Below are 20,437 nucleotides of genomic sequence, written 5' to 3'. Positions count from 1 at the left end.
GCTGTGGTTACGCAAACCCTTCCCTTAAATTTGGAATTATTTAAGGAACTTCAAAGCCAGTATTCATGAAACTATTGTTTGTGCGCTTCTCCTCCATGTATTATTATTTCAAAATACTCCATGTTCATCACTTTGTTTATGTTTATGATAAGTGCCCACATGATCAACAGTCAGTTGAACACCTCAAACACAGCCATACTACACAAATTAAAATCAAAACAAGACACTAAAATCAGGTACAATGACAAACATTTCAAGTATACATTTTCCCTGAACATCTCACCTGCAACTTGTAGCCTAATTATTTCATCATAATAATTATATAACACATCTAAATTCAAACATGATATTGAAAAAATTATCCCAGCAGGTGCATCAACCCAACTTTAAAATCAAATTAAAGTAATTAATTAGCATGTAAGCAGAGTAGTTTATTACATAACACACCATGTGTTCTCCATCCTAACATCCAACAAATGAGTCCACTCAGCAGGAAGTCAGCCTTGCAAGGAGGAGTCTGCAGTAATTATATCGCAATATATTTATCACCGGCATCTGATCCATATCTCCAGCGCAGACACTTACAGACGAGGGAGCTCAGGCTTTTTTGTTTCTTTCCTTGGTTTACAGCTTAAAATTCTCCCCAATATAGAATAGAATTTATCATTGTGACTATTTTTTCCTTCCGTCATAGTCTGGGAAATAAAAAATTTGTTTGCAAAAAAATTAAAGTTGGCATTAAGGGAAGGAAGGAAACAGTTTTATTTGTCATCTTTAAAGACCCTTTTTATTCTTTTTTCCCCCTTGTATCACCCAACTGACCATACTATTGAGAGATCACTTTTGATACAACCATTGTTCAAAGTTTTATTTTCATTTATAAACCCAATGTTATGGAGTAAAAGTCTGTAAATCAAATAAAAGGCCCTCATTTTAACTGATTATTTTTGCAGATGACAATAGGTGCAGGCATGCCAAGTCTGACTGGTTTCCTTCTACAGTTAACATCTCTGACATCTGTATAAAACATAGAGTACTGTTAAAGTATAGGTTGTCTTGGTGTGTGTCTTTGTGAAGTGGTATTTCATCATTCAACTCGATGTCAAGACACAGAAGTGGAGGAACATGTATGTGTGTCACGAAGGAGCCCCACAGTTTAAACCAAGGCTAAATTCTTAAAAAGGTGACTGTTTCAAATGAGAAATGAAATATTTCAAAGATATTAAACTCCTTATAATATAAAAGATAATTGACACTGCTCCTTAGACTCTAAGTAAGAAAGGTTTCTTCAAATATCTGTTATCATTGGGAAGGGTTATATACTTATTGGACCCTGAGTAAGGAGTCTGTAACTGGAAATTATAATTACCCAGCACAGTAACTGGGTTAGCAATACAATGTTACAACATCAATTATCATACAGATACAGCATAAAATGAAACATCTAAATCTTCTGTTAAATAAGGTCAATTTAATTGTGAGTACTGGTACACATTTAGCACAGGTCATCTAAGAACAATATTACTTTTCTTTTTACCTCTATAGATATATTTCCTAAATACCAATACAAAACTGTATAACATTCAAACAAGAACAGTTCTTAAAAGTGACATCATCATTTCTCTGAAATATACCATGAAACATCAAATAATAATCTTTCAATATTACATCTTACCAATTTGGCAATAGTTTCACTAAATACAGATTAAACTCTAAATAGTTTAAATAAGTTAGCATTGACACAACTATATGAGGTATTCGTGATAATTATTTTTCCTTTAAAACGCACAGGGGAAGAAGAGGAATTGAAGGAGACTGAATGCATGATTTTGAAATTATGCATGGAAGGTCCTTGGCCTATCAATAATTTAGAAAGGTAAAGATTCAGGAGTCCCAAGACACTATAGTAAACCTCACAATACCCCAACACACAGCCATCTTGCATGTGCCCCTTTAATTAGCACACGTAATCACCAGATGCCAATTAGTGCTGAACGCATGTCAAACCAAAATGGCTTATAGAAAAAAAGCCATCCATATTTCAATACTTTCAAAGCTGGAGTGTTGTTGCCCTTTAATGTCACCGTCATATGTTGATATATCACTGAAAGGGAGAACCATGCAATGAAAACAATTTTCTTTAATAACAATTTTTTTAAACTCTGTCTATTACTTACCTAATCTTTTCAATGCTCCTCTAATTTCCCTGATCCAGGCTTGCTTAGAATAAATATTCTTGGCTTGGAATGTTAGTTTCTCAGAGGTGGGTTCTGCATACCAAAGTTCAAATCTCCGGTCATCCTCGATCACATTTTCATTGATTTGAATATTTTGGAGCTGGAATTTAAAATAGGTTGGACCAGTTTAAAAGTAATTATATGCATGAATTATTTTACATATAATCAAACCCTTCAAGTTTCTTTTATCATGACAACAGTGATTTGGCTCAAATTATTGGATTGTTGCCAAGTGTAAGTTTCAAGTTTGGTGATCTTGTAACTCTTACACCAGTCAAAGTAGCAGAACAGGTGCACGTGAAAAATACCTGAGTAAGCACAAAACACATAACATAATCATTCCTGGCCTGGATCCATGAATAAAAACACTTACTGTTCTTATGCAACGATAACTAATAATTCCACCTCTTTACGATCATATACACATATCACTGAAACTGGATCCCAAATGGAATTTCAAGATGGCTGTCACCAACCCCTGACATTGGATACAAAATTGCTTCCAAAAATATCCACGGAAGAAGTTTCCTTGCACAAATTTGTACACCAATGCAGGAAGCACATGCTCACATTGCCTCTTCAAAAACCTTCCAACACAGACATTATTCCCTGAGAAAAGTGTAGCAGATGTAAACAGACTGGGCAGTCCAGGAGGTTAGCCTCCCTTCAGACTAGGAAGCTACCATAACTACAACTGGGCAAGCAGCCACAGCATGAAACAATTAGTCCTCATAACATCTCATTCTGGTGTTAAGTGAGGCAGAAGACATGGAAGACACCAGCAGTACCTACACTGTATGTAAAAATAGGACAACGAATCTCTGAGCCTTCAGACTCCAAGAAGTGTAATAAAAAGCAGACAACATAGATGCCACCAACACACTACCTTTTGTTTTTTCTGCACACAGAACATCTTTCATCTAATGAAAAGCAGGAAGGTCATTTTCTGACCTTATCGGATGAATCTGGCTTATTTTTTGTCATATTTCACGAAGGATTTATGAGTGAATAATACTGGGAAGATGTTTCCAGATGTTTTGTGAAGATCTATGATTTTCTTTGAGTAATAACTGTCAGAAAGCTTGTTGAAACAAAGTCTACAATGTTTTATATTTCATATTTTCACAGTCAAGTTGAAGTAGATGATTCTTGCTTCAAAAGTTATGATTTTCATGGTGGAAAAATTGAAACTCACATTTGAAACTCATATTTGAAACACTGTAAGATATTTTCTATGGAATAAGATGAATTATATCTTCTGTTATAAAATATACTACCCATTATACTAAAGAGAATTCATCCCAGGATACATTGCCCTGAATGATATTTCTTTCCCAAGACGATAGTTTCTTTAAGAAAATGTTAATGACAAACTGATCTGTTTTATTTCCTCAGATTCAGCATTTGGCAGACAAGTAAGACCTATTGCAACAAAAAGTCTCATCATATGGAAATTTAGAGAAAATAAGGAGAAACAAACCAAACAAAATAGCAATGTTCAAAGATATATTTGTCTTAATTGTTCAAAAATTGTTGAATGAGTATCAGCTGAGCATCTTACCACAAACAAAGAAATGATTGTGAGGTTATATTGAACCTACTGTCCTCTTTCTTGGCTACAGATGTTCCTGTATTTTCACCAAGCCATCTTAATGAATTAACACAATGATTATTTTAGAAATGTCTTTTAAATGATGTAGTCTAGTTATCTCAGGAAATATTTAGCAGCCAAATTATCACCAAACATACTTTATTTAATAGGTTTGTGTGACTAACTCATATATACCTGTGACAAGTTGATCTTGCTTTAATCATCTTTGAGCATGTGAATATACTGTTGAATGTATAGGTACCGACATTGTCTAAGTATCATTTCCAACCACCTGCTGGCTTCTTTCTTTCAAGCATTTCAAGCCAAAGGATACACCTGCCAATTGAAACCTTAAGACATGCGACTTGTGCAAAATGTTGTCATCCTCAAATTTCTTGTGAGGGAACTGTATAATTGACTTGATGGTCGTGGAATGTTTTCAGGAGCCAACTGTTGCAACCTTGACCTTCCCTCAGAGTGTATAGGACAGGTAGGGCAGGACCTCCATGTGAACACCTTGTGTTATCACTCGTACTTGTCAGTGATTTGTGAGTGAATTAACTTCCACTTTGTTTTAACCTTTTCTTCTGACAGAGTGAGTGCAATTTGTTTTTACCCCATATTCAGCAATATTCCAGCCATATCACTCCAAATTCTAAATAATCACTTCTGGGACAGGCAAACCAATGGTTGATATCATGAACAACGATCCATACTAGATCTTGTACAGTCAGCCAAGTCACAAATCCTGACCACCCAATCCTCCTTTCAGCCTGATTTAATACTGGTGTATGGGGTAGGATTTCGATAAAGAATCTCCTAAGGTTTTTGAGACAGAGACATGATGAATACCCTCAAAACATTGATGAATGTATTGACAAAGAATTGTGAAACCACACTGTGCTATGTAAGAGAATAATGTCCACTCCAAAACATCTAAACTATACTACTCAGTGAAAGTGATACTGAGATTTTTCATACTGATACAAACATCAGAGGACAACAGATTACAGAAATGTGAACAGTAGTTTCTTTAGGTTGAAAGAAAACAAATGAATCAGTTCCTTGCCAAAACTAACCACTGTCCATTTGACAACATCCTAAAGCAGCCAGTCAGATTCAGTCTCCACCTGGACTCTCGGAATATCCCTATCAAAAGTTGAGCAGTTCATATTTCTCCTCCCTGTTTCAGGAAGCAGGCTGGCTGCTGTTGCCTGCCACAGGATGAGCACAAGCTGTTTTCCTACACCGAGCATGAACTATGCTGTTGTTTACGTTACATGCTGTCTAACGACTTAATGTTTACCCAGTTACATTGATACCAGACAGCGCAAATAAACATGGTCATTAATCTTATCTCTGACAATTTGTCTAATAACATTTACAAATATTTTATGAATACATTATGTATCTATGACCCATTGCTTATAATGCTATCAAACCCCACACATGTAAAAATAATCCGAGAAGTCTTGATATGATGTATTGAACCTGCTCCCATGACTGATGCAAACACAGCTCTTCATTTCAGAAAGATCATATAAGTTATGTGTAAACTTCTATAAAGACAGATGCTGAAAGCTTTCTGAAGTGTTGGTTGCAAGTCTTTCATACACCATAAGTCCTATAAAACGAGGGACGCCAAATACCCCATGTACGTGAAGTGATACTGCTACAACAAATTTATCTTACTGACATGTTTCAATCTACCATTGTGTAAATCAATTAAAACAAATTCAAAATTGATAGAGCTGAGATTAATGTGTGCTATGTCACATGACTTTCATTGAATTGCAAAAAGAGTGCGGCCTTTTGCTCCAAAGCGGGGTAAAAGGGATTTATTCTCCCACTCAGAAATCCACATGCAGCCTGTGTTATTCATGGCGGGGTAAAATCAAGGGATTTATTCTACGCTCAGAAATTTACTTCCCTCCCAAGTGGGATAAATAGTATTTGATTAGGATCACATTAACCAATCAGATCTCATCATTCTGACATGGAGGTATGATAATGTTGTTTGTCTCATCATTCTGACATGGAGGTAGGATAATGTTGTTTGTCTCATCATTCTGACATGGAGGTATGATAATGTTGTTTGTCTCATCATTCTGACATGGAGGTAGGATAATGTTGTTTGTCTCATCATTCTGACATGGAGGTAGGATAATGTTGTTTGTCTCATCATTCTGACATGGAGGTAGGATAATGTTGTTTGTCTCATCATTCTGACATGGAGGTAGGATAATGTTGTTTGTCTCATCATTCTGACATGGAGGTAGGATAATGTTGTTTGTCTCATCATTCTGACATGGAGGTATGATAATGTTGTTTGTCTCATCATTCTGACATGGAGGTAGGATAATGTTGTTTGTCTCATCATTCTGACATGGAGGTATGATAATGTTGTTTGTCTCATCATTCTGACATGGAGGTATGATAATGTTGTTTGTCTCATCATTCTGACATGGAGGTATGATAATGTTGTTTGTCTCATCATTCTGACATGGAGGTAGGATAATGTTGTTTGTCTCATCATTCTGACATGGAGGTATGATAATGTTGTTTGTCTCATCATTCTGACATGGAGGTATGATAATGTTGTTTGTCTCATCATTCTGACATGGAGGTATGATAATGTTGTTTGTCTCATCATTCTGACATGGAGGTAGGATAATGTTGTTTGTCTCATCATTCTGACATGGAGGTATGATAATGTTGTTTTTCTGCTAACTCAAATCTGTCATGTGGATCTAATTATTGATTATCTGTGGATCACACAAGGCACTAATAACATCTAGAAATAGGCAAGAGAGTGAATGAGTTGGGTTTTATACAACTTTTAGCAATATTCCAGCAATATTAGGTGAGGGACACCAGAAATGGGGTTAGGTGGCACTTGAAGATGCAGTTAAATTTGTTCAGTATTGTTCCAGACAGGGCTTCCAGTTATCCTCATGGTATTCATCTTGTGATTTCCCAAATCATATGTTCCCTTTTTCATGCACATCTGTCACAGATCGTTAGTATTTTAGTCACTCTATTTTTGTAACTTTTATTATTTCCAACGAAGAATTTCAGCCAAATAGGTGAAGCCCCCTATCAACATGAACTATTCCATTGTCATAACTCATTCATTCTTCATGACAGAATACATTGAATACACTTCTATAACACTTCTAGTAAAATACCTAATAGTAAAACCCAACCCATCCAACTACACCCAACCCATCCAACTACACCAAACTTCACCCATCCAACTACACCCAACCCATCACACTACACCAAACTACACCCATCCAACTACACCCAACCTGACCCATTAAGATCGGGGTTAGGATAGGTCTTCAGCAATCCATGCTTGTCAGAAGAGGCAACTAACGGGATATGGGTGGTCAGGCTGGCTGACTTGGTTGATGCATGTCATGGTATCCCAAATGTCTGGATAGATGCTCATGATGTCAATCACTGGATCATCAGGTCCAGACTCAATTATTTATAGACTGTCGTCATATAGCTGGAATATTACTGAGTATGGCATTGAACAAAAAACAAACAAACAAACAACAAACCCAGCCCATCTAAATACACCCAGCTACACCAAAAGCAACCCATCCAACTACACACACACAGAGGATCTCCCTGTTTAATCTAGTTGCCAAGCTTCACATGAACACTTTTTATTTGAGTCCTAGAGGCCAGCTGGCTTTGTTGAAAACAGATTTTGACAGGTTCTGAATAAAGTTCTTTGAACAGTAGTTCTCAGAAATTACAAACCAAAACCTTTGATGGTCGACCAGATAAAGACCAGAAAAATGTAGGTGTGAAGTGTTATGTGGCTTCCATTCATACAGCTCCATCATCATGTGAAGTCAAGAAGGAAGGAGACTCTGGGGATAAATACACTACCCCACATAAGTATCTACCACATTTAATAAAACAGCTTCACTGTCATACAGTAGTTACTCTACATCAAATTATAAATATATATACATTCATCACACATCAATCAGTAACTGAAGTATCATATCCTCATCATATTGTGTGAAGAGGGAACTTACTTCCATCAAGAATAGTATAAATGATAGTTTACCACCACTTGGAACAGTATTTCAGTTACATCACTGTTAGAGCTTAATGTGCAAGGAAAGCCCAAGGAGATGCTGGTCTAAGACATGTAGCGACACTTTAGCGAAACTCATGAGCATGGATATTGTGTTCACAAACAGATCAGACCATAGTCAGGACAACAACAAGTAAAATTCAAGTCAAATTATGACAACTTCATCACTGGGCCACCTGTGCCCCCATATACAGGAAGAAGAAAGTGACCCTAAAAAGCCTTTATATTCTCACTACAGTTTCTGCATCAGTTCTGGTACAAGCAAACCATATGTAACAAAAGGCACAAACTTCAAAACAGTGAGTGAGTGAGTGAGTTGGGTTTAACGCCACTTTTAACGTTATTCCAGTTATATCACTGTGTGTCAGCTTAATGTGGGAGGAAAGCCCGAAGTGATGCAGGTCTCAGACGTTTACCACTTCGGTGAAACCTACAAGCTCGGGTATGGTGCTGACAAACCTAGAAACATAATCAGGGCAAACCGGGATTCGAACCCACAATCATAGGTTTCTGGCATGCCCAAGGGCTGCTACTCTGCACAGCGAATCGTGGCGCCTTAGACGACTGGGCCACCCGTGCCCCTAACTCAAAACAGAATTACCATAACATTTATTTCAATACCTTTACATCCAACCTTCAAAGACTATGGATGCAAACAATAAAAACATTAACATTATCTTTTGTTCAAAGAAAATATTTCAACCATGTTCTTAAAGCTGTCTGATCTGCTTAGATTTGGGGCACTTTTTCATCACTAGCACTGCAAGGAGAAGGCTGCCAAGCTCGGTTTTTCAGCTAACCACCTTTCCATGTGTTTTGTGCTCTTGCCCTCCTAGCCACCTGTATCCCAGTTGATGTACCAGCATCTCCTCACAGAGGATGTTGCCCACTCCCTGTACAGCCTAGGTAGGTAACCTGAACTTTAAGACAGAGGGAACCTGGCTCTGATCAAGTACTGCACTCATTGGCACTGTCTTAAAGTCAATGTCGATCCCTCCTGGCTCAACTTGCACTCATTATCACGGTGGAACTCCCATCATGCAAGTGTTTTTCACTTGTTATTTGTTTTAAGGATACACTCAGAATTTCACAAATGTAGAAAAAATATATAACATTGAAGTATAGTTACTTTTTTCTTCTTGTTGAATATGTGAACTAACAGGAATCTGTTAAATATGTTCTCTGACCAGTTATCCATGTACCTGATTTATTTCATAACATTTCTTTTTATTTCATCCCACCAAAAAGACCATAAAGAGATCACCTATAAAAAATGTTTCTCAAATTTTCTTTTAATTTCTAACCAACCAGCCCACCCACCCACCATGTGTTTTGAGGTTTCCATGAACAAAGTAATAAAAAAGAGTAATTGTCATTCCACTTTCCTTTGTTTTTTCTTTATTTCAAATATGAAAATGATGTACCATTTTATCCATCTCACTTCATTCTTTCTCATTTCATATATTTAGCGGTATTTTAAACTACCTATAAATCAATTACATATATACCTGTTGCTTAACAATGACAATAAACTATTGCTGTATCTCAAAATAATTGTTGTGACTTTAAAAGAGTTAACCTGACATGAGGCAGTAGAACTTCTGAAACCTAAAGACTAATACATCATGTCTTCACATAAAGTTTACTCAAACTGATCACCAACCACCTGTCATCGAGATAACCAAGAGTAGATAGGATGCAGTGCACATAAAAATCTGGTTTCTATGGTAACCAGATGATGGAGATAAAATACTATGGTGCCATGTATTCTGCCTTGAAGTTATTTTGGTAACATCTGATCTACACAGGCATACTGGAAACACAGACAGTATGCTCTGACATCCCTCAAGGCAGAGAGGAGGCAAGGGGTATGTGCCAGGTTAAGGTGTGGTGGGGTAGGGTGAGGTGTGGCAAGGTGGTGTGAGTACAGGGCAAGGTGGTGTGAGTACAGGGCAAGGTGGTAGGAGTACAGGGCAAGGTGGTGTGAATACAGGGCAAGGTGGTGTGAGTACAGGGCAAGGGGGTGTGAGTACAGGGCAAGGTGGTGTGAATACAGGGCAAGGTGGTGTGAATACAGGGCAAGGGGGTGTGAGTACAGGGCAAGGTGGTAGGAGTACAGGGCAAGGTGGTAGGAGTACAGGGCAAGGTGGTGTGAGTACAGGGCAAGGTGGTGTGAGTACAGGGCAAGGTGGTGTGAGTACAGGGCAAGGGGGTGTGAGTACAGGGCAAGGGGGTGTGAGTACAGGGCAAGGTGGTAGGAGTACAGGGCAAGGTGGTGGGAGTACAGGGCAAGGGGGTATGAGTACAGGGCAAGGTGGTAGGAGTACAGGGCAAGGTGGTGTGAGTACAGGGCATGGTGGTGTGAGTACAGGGAAAGGTGGTGGGAGTACAGAACCAAGTGATAGGAGAACAGGGCAAGGTGGTGGGAGTACAGGGCAAGGTGGTGTGAGTACAGGGCAAGGTGGTGGGAGTACAGGGCAAGGTGGTGTGAGTACAGGGCAAGGTGGTGGGAGTACAGGGCAAGGTGGTGGGAGTACAGAACAAGGTGGTGGGAAAACAGGGCAAGGTGGTGGGAGTACATGGCAAGGGGGTGGGAGAACAGGGCAAGGTGGTGGGAGTACAGGGCAAGGTGGTGGGAGTACAGAACAAGGTGGTGGGAAAACAGGGCAAGGTGGTTGGAGAACAGGGCAAGGTTGTGGGAGTACAGGGCAAGGTGGTAGGAGAACAGGGCAAGGTGGTGGGAGTACAGGGCAAGGCAAGGTGGTTGGAGTACAGGGCAAGGTGGTGGGAGTACAGGGCAAGGTGGTGGGAGTACAGGGCAAGGGTGTGGGAGTACAGAACAAGGTGGTGGGAGAACAGGGCAAGGTTGTGGGAGAACAGGGCAAGGTTGTGGGAGAACAGGGCAAGGTGGTGGGAGTACAGGGCAAGGTGGTGTGAGTACAGGGCAAGGTGGTGGTAGTACAGGGCAAGGTGGTGGGAGAACAGGGCAAGGTGGTGGGAGTACAGGGCAAGGCAAGGTGGTGGGATTACAGGGCAAGGTGGTGGGAGTACAGGGCAAGGTGGTGGGAGTACAGAACAAGGTGGTGGGAAAACAGGGCAAGGTGGTGGGAGTACATGGCAAGGGGGTGGGAGAACAGGGCAAGGTGGTGGGAGTACAGGGCAAGGTGGTGGGAGTACAGAACAAGGTGGTGGGAAAACAGGGCAAGGTGGTTGGAGAACAGGGCAAGGTTGTGGGAGTACAGGGCAAGGTGGTAGGAGAACAGGGCAAGGTGGTGGGAGTACAGGGCAAGGCAAGGTGGTTGGAGTACAGGGCAAGGTGGTGGGAGTACAGGGCAAGGGTGTGGGAGTACAGAACAAGGTGGTGGGAGAACAGGGCAAGGTTGTGGGAGAACAGGGCAAGGTTGTGGGAGAACAGGGCAAGGTGGTGTGAGTACAGGGCAAGGTGGTGTGAGTACAGGGCAAGGTGGTGGTAGTACAGGGCAAGGTGGTGGGAGAACAGGGCAAGGTGGTGGGAGTACAGGGCAAGGCAAGGTGGTGGGAGTACAGGGCAAGGTGGTGGCAGTACAGGGCAAGGTTGTGTGAGTACAGGGCAAGGTGGTAGGAGAACAGGGCAAGGTGGTGGGAGTACAGGGCAAGGCAAGGTGGTGGGAGTACAGGGCAAGGTGGTAGGAGTACAGGGCAAGGTGGTGTGAGTACAGGGCAAGGTGGTGGGAGTACAGAACAAGGTGGTGGGAGAACAGGGCAAGGTGGTGTGAGTACAGGGCAAGGTGGTGGCAGTACAGGGCAAGGTGGTGGCAGTACAGGGCAAGGTGGTGGCAGTACAGGGCAAGGTGGTGGGAGTACAGGGCAAGGTTGTAGGAGTACAGGGCAAGGTGGTGTGAGTACAGAACAAGGTGGTGGGAGTACAGAACAAGGTGGTGGGAGAACAGGGCAAGGTGGTGGCAGTACAGGGCAAGGTGGTGGCAGTACAGGGCAAGGTTGTGTGAGTACAGGGCAAGGTGGTAGGAGAACAGGGCAAGGTGGTGGGAGTACAGGGCAAGGCAAGGTGGTGGGAGTACAGGGCAAGGTGGTAGGAGTACAGGGCAAGGTGGTGTGAGTACAGGGCAAGGTGGTGTGAGTACAGGGCAAGGTGGTTGGAGTACAGAACAAGGTGGTGGGAGAACAGGGCAAGGTTGTGGGAGTACAGGGCAAGGTGGTGGGAGAACAGGGCAAGGTGGTGGGAGTACAGGGCAAGGTGGTGGGAGTACAGGGCAAGGTGGTGGGAGTACAGGGCAAGGCAAGGTGGTGGGAGTTCAGGGCAAGGTGGTAGGTGTTCAGGGCAAGGTTGTGTGAGTACAGGGCAAGGTGGTAGGAGAACAGGGCAAGGTGGTGGGAGTACAGGGCAAGGGAGTGTAATATACATGATTTTACTGATTAATATTTTATTAATTAATATTAGAAAACAACTAAAACATAGTTCTGTGATTGTGCTCGTGATTAACTGAAAGTCATGACACACCAGAACATTGATACACAGCAAAGCATGCCGACACAGAAGAACATCAACCCCCAATTTGAAGACAACAGGAGCCAGCAAGAGTCTCTCCTCTGTGGTGTCTCATTACACCTGCATTTCTCCCAGTACAGGACAGCTGGTACACATGGAGGTGGGGTGAATCTGAGGTGACCAGCACACACCATCTTATACAGGCTGAACCATCACTTACATTCCATTGTTCTTTCAAGGGGCGGTCGTCGGGTAGCCTAGTGGTTAAAGCGGTCGCTCGTTATGCCGAAGACCTGGGTTCAATTCCCGACATGGGTACAATGTGTGAAACCCATTTCTGGTGTCCTCCCCCCCAACCATGATATTGATGGAATATTGCTAAAAACGGCGTAAAACCATACTCACTCACTCATTGTTCTTTCCTTTGTAACCTCAGAAATACATTCCAATGTGCAGAAAACTAGAGTACACCCTGACCATATTATATCACTGAATGATATATATATAAATAAAATTTTGAGCTTTTGAATTATTACATGATTAGATATCTTTTTCACTACGCATAAAATATATCATTCCTGTTTGTTAAAGAAATTGAATACACCTTGTGTTTATGACATGAAATCTTTGAAAAATAGAAAAAAAACTTCTTTTTTTAATAAATAACTTGAACCATTGTTCCCAGATGGAAAATCAAATTCCAATCTTGTGCTTACATCTATTAGCCCATGCATTACAGTGCTGATATAACCTTGTTGCCTTATGTAACATTACACTGACCAGTTTTCAATGCCTTTGTACAATGACAACATGTGACTATCTATGATATTAAATTAAATATATCGACTTTATTACGTACAAAAAAATTACTAAAAGTCTAACTGTTCGTTTCTTTTTTGAAGAGTGTACGTCATGATGATTCCCACCATCTTCTACTTTTTTGGCATAGAAATAATATGTTTCAACACATAACAATTGTACAATATAATTCCTCTTAAAGGTCACAACACTGTTCGCATAGATAAATAAACACACATCCCATGAAAAAAAATATGTTATAGTTTCTCTTTTGAACAAATACACGTGCCAAAAAAGAATTTTAAAAAAACTTGTTTGGATATTGTTCCTGATCCGATATCTGAGAGTATTTTTCGAATCAAAAAGAGTGCAAGGAGATGAAACTTTTGTGCAGACAATCACCTTGTTGTATTCTGACAAAAGCAGATCTAGACCAAAACATATAAGTAAGTTTCTTGTGATACTGTTCTTAACCCTGTGTTGGGCTTGTGATGAGAGGTATTTCCCTGGGTTGTCCTATTTCTGTCCTTACACCAAAGTCAGTCTACACTAGATTCTACACATGGACTCCTGTGAAACAGTAGCTGTCTTGGCTGTCCCATAGACATGACATTTAGCTGATAACCAACTCATATCATGTCAACTTTAATTGACCTGCTTTTTCAGAAAACAGCTTTAGTCAAAAGCTAGAAATTGAAATTGAAATTTTTTAAAATTAACAAGGACAAAAATTACACTTGCTCTTGATGAATCTGGAAAGCATCAATCATGTCAACAATGTGAGTAGGACCTACAACGCAAGGTAACTGTATCACTTTCCACTAGGAAAGATCAGACGAGTTAACTGTCCAACAACATTTCAAACTGCAGTGTGCACAATTTCCTGCACACACATAACCACTTAAGCTTCCATACATTCTCTCAAGGACATGACCATGAAGCAATGTCAGGTCATTGGTGTCTCAAGGTCAAGGTCACATTGTCTCCAGATGGTGAAAAAGCAATCTGCATTGAAGAGTCCACATGCCTAGCACTGCAGATTGATGGGCAGAAACACAGAGAGAAGATTGGAAACTCATCAACTGCTCTGAAGCTGTAAACCAATTATCTGTCCCAGGGAAATGGGCCATGGGTATGAGCATGATATATACCTCACTCAGCCTGTCAAGTCAAAACTAAACAGACATACGAGGCAGTGGAGTTTGAAGGCAATATTTCCTTCACAGTTTATGAAGTGGCAGAAGTGTCTCTATCCTTGAGATACAAACACAAAGACAAGAGAACAGTTTCAGCAATACCTGCCATTGTATCCCTGCAAGGATCGACTGATGTCCAAATATTGACTTACTCCAAATGTGTTACTTATCAAGTAAAAGCATGTCAAAAAAGCTCCAAACACAAACTTGAATGTACTTGAATAGATGAAGACTATTTTCACCATAAAAAGGATGAGGTGTGATAAATCCACTAGAAAAGCACATTTTCAAATACAAGGAAAGATAGAAATCATTATGAAAATTATATTAATGAGAAATAGATTTTTATCTTTCCAATCCTGGCATTTTGTTTCACTCAAAACAACTCCATATGAAAAGAAAAGAATCAATAGCCTTATATTAGAGGTTTCAGGTGGTTCTTTTATAATATTTGAACATCAACAAGTCTTTGACTCCAGATAATTGTGATGATAACACACTGGCTCGCAGCTAAATTTTCTCCAGAACTCTTACCCACTTCTGTACATGATCAAGTAACAAGTCATAACTTGCAAGTGCAAGAAAGAAAAAGGATTAGGAGCTAATCATATAAACATGTCTGAAAACTTTCTCAGCAATGTTGTAAACACAGATGTAATGTTTTCCATATCATTCCTTTTCCCTTCCAAACTGAGGATTTAAGTTTTAAGTTTTCATTTTGCTTTCATGTTGATGTGACTAAGACTCTTGTAACGCCCATATTAGACTTACATCTAGTCTCTGAAATGAACATATTCTTAAAAAAAGCAACAGTAAAGATATAGTTATAAATTATTATCAATAAGAGCCAGGAGCCTTTCTTCATTTTCAGATACTGCAGTAAGCTAGACTTGCCAAATATTCTAGACTTGCACAGGCTTTATTGGATACATTTGTTTCAGGGTCTGTATGACAGATTACTCCCATATTTTAACATCACATCTATATGATCTAGTTCCTACCTCAACCAGGCTCTTGAAGACATAGGTGGCCGTATCGGTCGGCGTGTCAGGCTTCTTGCGTTTTGTTAAGATGAGTTTGTCATTAAACAGAAACAGGTGGCGTTCTTTGCCACGTCCTGAGTTTGCATTTGGGCTATCCCACATCAAGAAATCATCCTGAAAACACAAGATCACATAACATATATACACTGAAAAATACAGATCTCACACATTTTGTAGATAGCATTGCAGTAAAATCTTAAAAAACACACCATAAACAAAGATAAGGAATCCGGATTAAAGGAAATTTGGATTATCACTTGTCAATAAACTTAAAACAACTTTTGTCACTATCATCTTGTTCATGGGGAAACAGGGGGCCCAGTGGTCAGCCTCACAGCTGCTGACAGCTTGTGTCAGTGCTCACACTGGTTTTCCTGGTCCAAGTCAGATAACATTCTCCTACACTCACTCACCAAATAAATATATAATATTCAAAAGTTACTGACATGTCTGAGTAGTGGTCCACATTCGTTGATGTCGCCGGAGAATCCCTCAACAAGGCTCAGCATCTGGATCTGCTGGACCATGTTAGTAATCTCATTCAGCATCGCAATGGCTGCCTCCGCGTCAGCACAGTCCTGCCCCGCTCGCGAGGTGTACCTCAGGTAGTCCTGGACAGAGATGGCTCATTTGTCTACATTTCCATAGTAACAAATTCCATGATTGACAATTTAGATTTAGTGTAATTTATTTGAAGCACTCATAAAATATCCTATCCTCAACAGTATTCTGATGTCTTACCTGTCCAGTCTTGCAACATACACATACAACATGACAAGGATTCTACCCAGGAAGGCAATATCCAGGACACTCCCAAGGAACACACTAGGACAATACAAAGGACAACAACTAGGAAACTGTCCAAGACAATATCCACTCCCAAGGAACACACAAGGACAATACATAGAGCAACAACTAGGAAACTGTCAAAGGCAATATCCAGGACACTCCCAAGGAACACACAAGGACATTACATAGGGCAACAACTAGGAAACTGTCAAAGGCAATATCCAGGACACTCACAAGGAACACACAAGGACAATACAAAGGACAACAAATAGGAAACTGTCCAAGACAATATCCACTCCCAAGGAACACACAAGGACAATACATAGAGCAACAACTAGGAAACTGTCAAAGGCAATATCCAGGACACTCCCAAGGAACACACAAGGACATTACATAGGGCAACAACTAGGAAACTGTCAAAGGCAATATCCAGGACACTCCCAAGGAACACACAAGGACATTACATAGAGCAACAACTAGGAGACTGTCAAAGGCAATATCCAGGACACTCCCAAGGAACACACAAGGACATTACATAGGGCAACAACTAGGAAACTGTCAAAGGCAATATCCGGGACACTCCCAAGGAACACACAAGGACATTACATAGGGCAACAACTAGGAAACTGTCAAAGGCAATATCCAGGACACTCCCAAGGAACACACAAGGACATTACAAAGAGCAACAACTAGGAGACTGTCAAAGGCAATATCCAGGACACTCACAAGGAACACACAAGGACAATACAAAGGACAACAACTAGGAAACTGTCCAAGACAATATCCAGGACACTCCCAAGGAACACACAAGGACATTACAAAGAGCAACAACTAGGAGACTGTCAAAGGCAATATCCAGGACACTCACAAGGAACACACAAGGACAATACAAAGGACAACAACTAGGAAACTGTCAAAGGCAATATCCAGGACACTCCCAAGGAACACACAAGGACATTACATAGGGCAACAACTAGGAAACTGTCAAAGGCAATATCCAGGACACTCCCAAGGAACACACAAGGACAATACAAAGGACAACAACTAGGAAACTGTCAAAGGCAATATCCAGGACTCTCCCAAGGAACACACAAGGACAATACAAAGGACAACAACTAGGAAACTGTCAAAGGCAATATCCAGGACTCTCCCAAGGAACACACAAGGACAATACAAAGGACAACAACTAGGAAACTGTTAAAGGCAATATCCAGGACACTCCCAAGGATTCCACCCAGGATATTCGAGGATGACAATTATTAAGGATGACAATTAGGAAACTGCCTAGGACACTTTCCAGGACACTTTCTAGTATAGTCCTAAGGTTAGATTTTATGACACTAGACATTCTAGACTATGGCCACACCTATCAGGCCATGAATGATGATGCAGACAGTACACTGACCTGGAGGAATGACTTGTAGGCAGCCAGCCTCTCCACCGGCTTCATCAGGTGTGCCTTCAGTGCTGTCTCCGTGTCCTTGATGCTTGCACTGTATTTCTGAGGAGGAAAATATCACCAGCATGTAGACAGGTATCTAACACAACAGTTTACTCAAAACTTCACTCAGAGACAGAGCTCAAGAGGACAACATTCATTACCATTTAGGCAAAGCATAAGTCCTCCAAAAGCTTGATATCAAAATTATTTGTTTCATTTTTTCTGTGTTTCTTTTTGTCTTTTGAAATTATATCCTCATTATACAAGACTTAATGTAACACATATTCTTTGTGTCATTTTTAGAAACCTAGATGTTTGCTCCATTAGATAATTAATTATGTCCCTGGAAATAACTAATAACATGGCACAAACCTTCAAGAAGAGACAAGCTTCCTCTGTTTCCAGAAAGTATTCAGCAGTCTCCCTCGGACACAGGTACTCAACATACTGCATAAACTCATCACGCTGAAACCAGGAAAACACAAAAATAATGTGTTATGCTATTGCTTTACAATGTCCTACTTTATACAAACTTAAATGATATTTTGTATTTCAAATTCAAATTATTATTGAGAATCAACATCATTAAGAACAAATTATGTGTTTTCAATGATTAGGCTCTTGTTACCTTTTTCAAGAAAACTGCTCCAACATTAGATGGTATAGCAGCGCATGCACAGAGGTCCTGCAGGAACACCCTGAAAACAAGGTTCATATGGTAGTTACTGATGCAAACAGACATAAAATATTCACAGCTATATGAGTGAGTGAGTTTGTTTTAATGTTGTTTTCAACAGAAGCTCAGATGTATCAGAGTTTGTTGAGCCAAAAGGAAAACCCAAAGAGAGGTTGGTCTACTACTTCCGTGAATACCAAGAGTGAGTGAGGGATTGAGTTTGGTCTTACATAACTTTAGTATTCTCAGTTATCTCACACTTGACCGTATGTTAGCTTGATGTGGGAGGAAAGACCAACAGTAAGCAAGTCTTAGAGACGTGTACCACACTGGTGAAACCCATGAGCACAGGGACTGTGTCACAAACCAAGGATCATAAACAGGTGAGGTGAGGTGAAATGGAGTTTAATGTCACGTCAAAGATTGTTGCACTTATATTGAGACGTGCATGCACATAAACAGGGCCAATCAGGGATTCAAACCCATAACCATAGAATCCTGGCATGACTAAGGCAAGAAACTCTGCACAGTGACTAGCAGCATTTTAAAAGACGGGATAAACCATGCCTTTCAGCTCCAGAAGATAAAATTAATCCAAATATCTTCTCAGGAAACAATAACAATTTGCCCATCTATATTTACTAAGTCTGTATATTGTCTGAGGTGTTCAGTTTACAAAGAGATTTTTTGCAAACTATGTTGCTTTCACTTTGGTAGATAGTTCACTGAGCTCAACCGGCCACAACTGCTTACCAATACGTTATCACTGTATGCAGTGTATCAGTATACATTACATGTTATGCCATTTCCATCAGTTTGTGCAATAAGGGAGACAATTCTATCTGAATTATGAGTACATGTATGTAGGTAGAGTGGATGTCCATTTTCATGCATGAAAATCTGTTATAAACAAACACCAAATATGTACAAAGGACGATCGAGGGCCGATTTTTTTGTGTCACTGGAAATGTTAATTTTTATGTTTATGGAAAATATTTGTCTAAATACTGTTCAAGTGATTGACACCTAGCCCTTTTTCTTTTATTCATTTGCATGTTGTCTTCTTCAAGTACATAAGAATTGATAAAATCAATGAAAAGATTTTTTCCAACTTCAAGAAAAAATCTATCAGCAGTTCCATGACCCAAGATGAATTCTTAAACAAATGTTTGTCTACATCTCTAGATCATCTCTAAATCTGCTTGGGTGAAACATTTGCTCATGTCTAAATATTAGAGAAACGTATCATTAATACACTAAAATCTGCCAATTTGAAAAATTACCTATACATTTAGTGTTGTTTTAATTCCAAACATTCAAGTGCTTAAATGAACATAGTGTAGTTCTCTTTCATATGAACACATCTGACAACTTTTCTAATAATTTCTAATGTTTTTTCTAATTTCTTGAATCATGGAGATCCAGTGTGCAAAAGGATCCTTATCATATCTGGTCCTTTGATTTGTTTTTTATGTCAAGTACATAATTCTAATTCATAACATTTCTACTTACTCATCATGAAACTTATGGATCTGTTTAACATTAGCAAAGATGACATCCTTCTTGTTCTTGAGGACTTCTGGGGTGTCCTTCTCCCCAAGCCTCTGACAGTAGTCCGTGATGAGGTGATCCAGGTGCCGGATGTACTCTCGTTCCGTTTCCAGGAGTTCCGTCACAGCATACCTGCAACCCATATGAGACCATGTTCTAGAGCTTCATGCATCAGCAAAGGCATATGACAAATCAACATCAGTAAGTGACATTGTGCTCTAATCAGTCAGTTTATTACCCATGGAGTCAGAAATAACTAATTTCATAAAAATTGTATGTGCACTAGTGCAAATACCACTTCACGCTCACCAATGTATTGCTGGAACATGCACATTGTTGATGTCATTCAAATGTTATTGTGATATAAGGTAGTAATGATGTCACACTAGAAACATCATAGCTGAAAACATTTGCTGTCATTCCACAATTGTGGTTTTCTAAGACAGTGGTCATGATCAGTGCACTTTCCTAAAGGGGAGCTCAATAGAATTAAGACACGATGTGTAATT

The 20,437-nt window shown here is 39.9% G+C and overlaps 1 protein-coding gene across 1 annotated transcript in view; it reads right to left on the bottom strand.

The window, feature by feature from the left end:
- The window catches only part of LOC124132132 (titin-like), a 168,666-nt gene that overhangs the window by 73,649 nt on the left and 74,580 nt on the right, over positions 1 to 20,437 (bottom strand). Inside the window, exons 15-21 of the mRNA XM_046495821.2 lie at positions 19,890 to 20,060; positions 18,330 to 18,399; positions 18,074 to 18,166; positions 17,666 to 17,761; positions 15,918 to 16,082; positions 15,430 to 15,585; positions 2,178 to 2,337 (exon numbers count right to left, since the gene is read on the bottom strand). Coding sequence (XP_046351777.2) covers positions 2,178 to 2,337; positions 15,430 to 15,585; positions 15,918 to 16,082; positions 17,666 to 17,761; positions 18,074 to 18,166; positions 18,330 to 18,399; positions 19,890 to 20,060 — 911 coding nt within the window. The remainder of the gene's footprint in view (positions 1 to 2,177; positions 2,338 to 15,429; positions 15,586 to 15,917; positions 16,083 to 17,665; positions 17,762 to 18,073; positions 18,167 to 18,329; positions 18,400 to 19,889; positions 20,061 to 20,437) is intronic.

Source organism: Haliotis rufescens, unplaced genomic scaffold (genome assembly GCF_023055435.1).
Source record: "Haliotis rufescens isolate VD_foot unplaced genomic scaffold, xgHalRufe1.0.p SCAF_4, whole genome shotgun sequence".
NCBI lineage: Eukaryota > Metazoa > Mollusca > Gastropoda > Lepetellida > Haliotidae > Haliotis > Haliotis rufescens.
The sequence above is the reverse complement of the archived record's forward strand: the minus strand, read 5'-3'. Positions and strand labels throughout refer to the sequence as shown.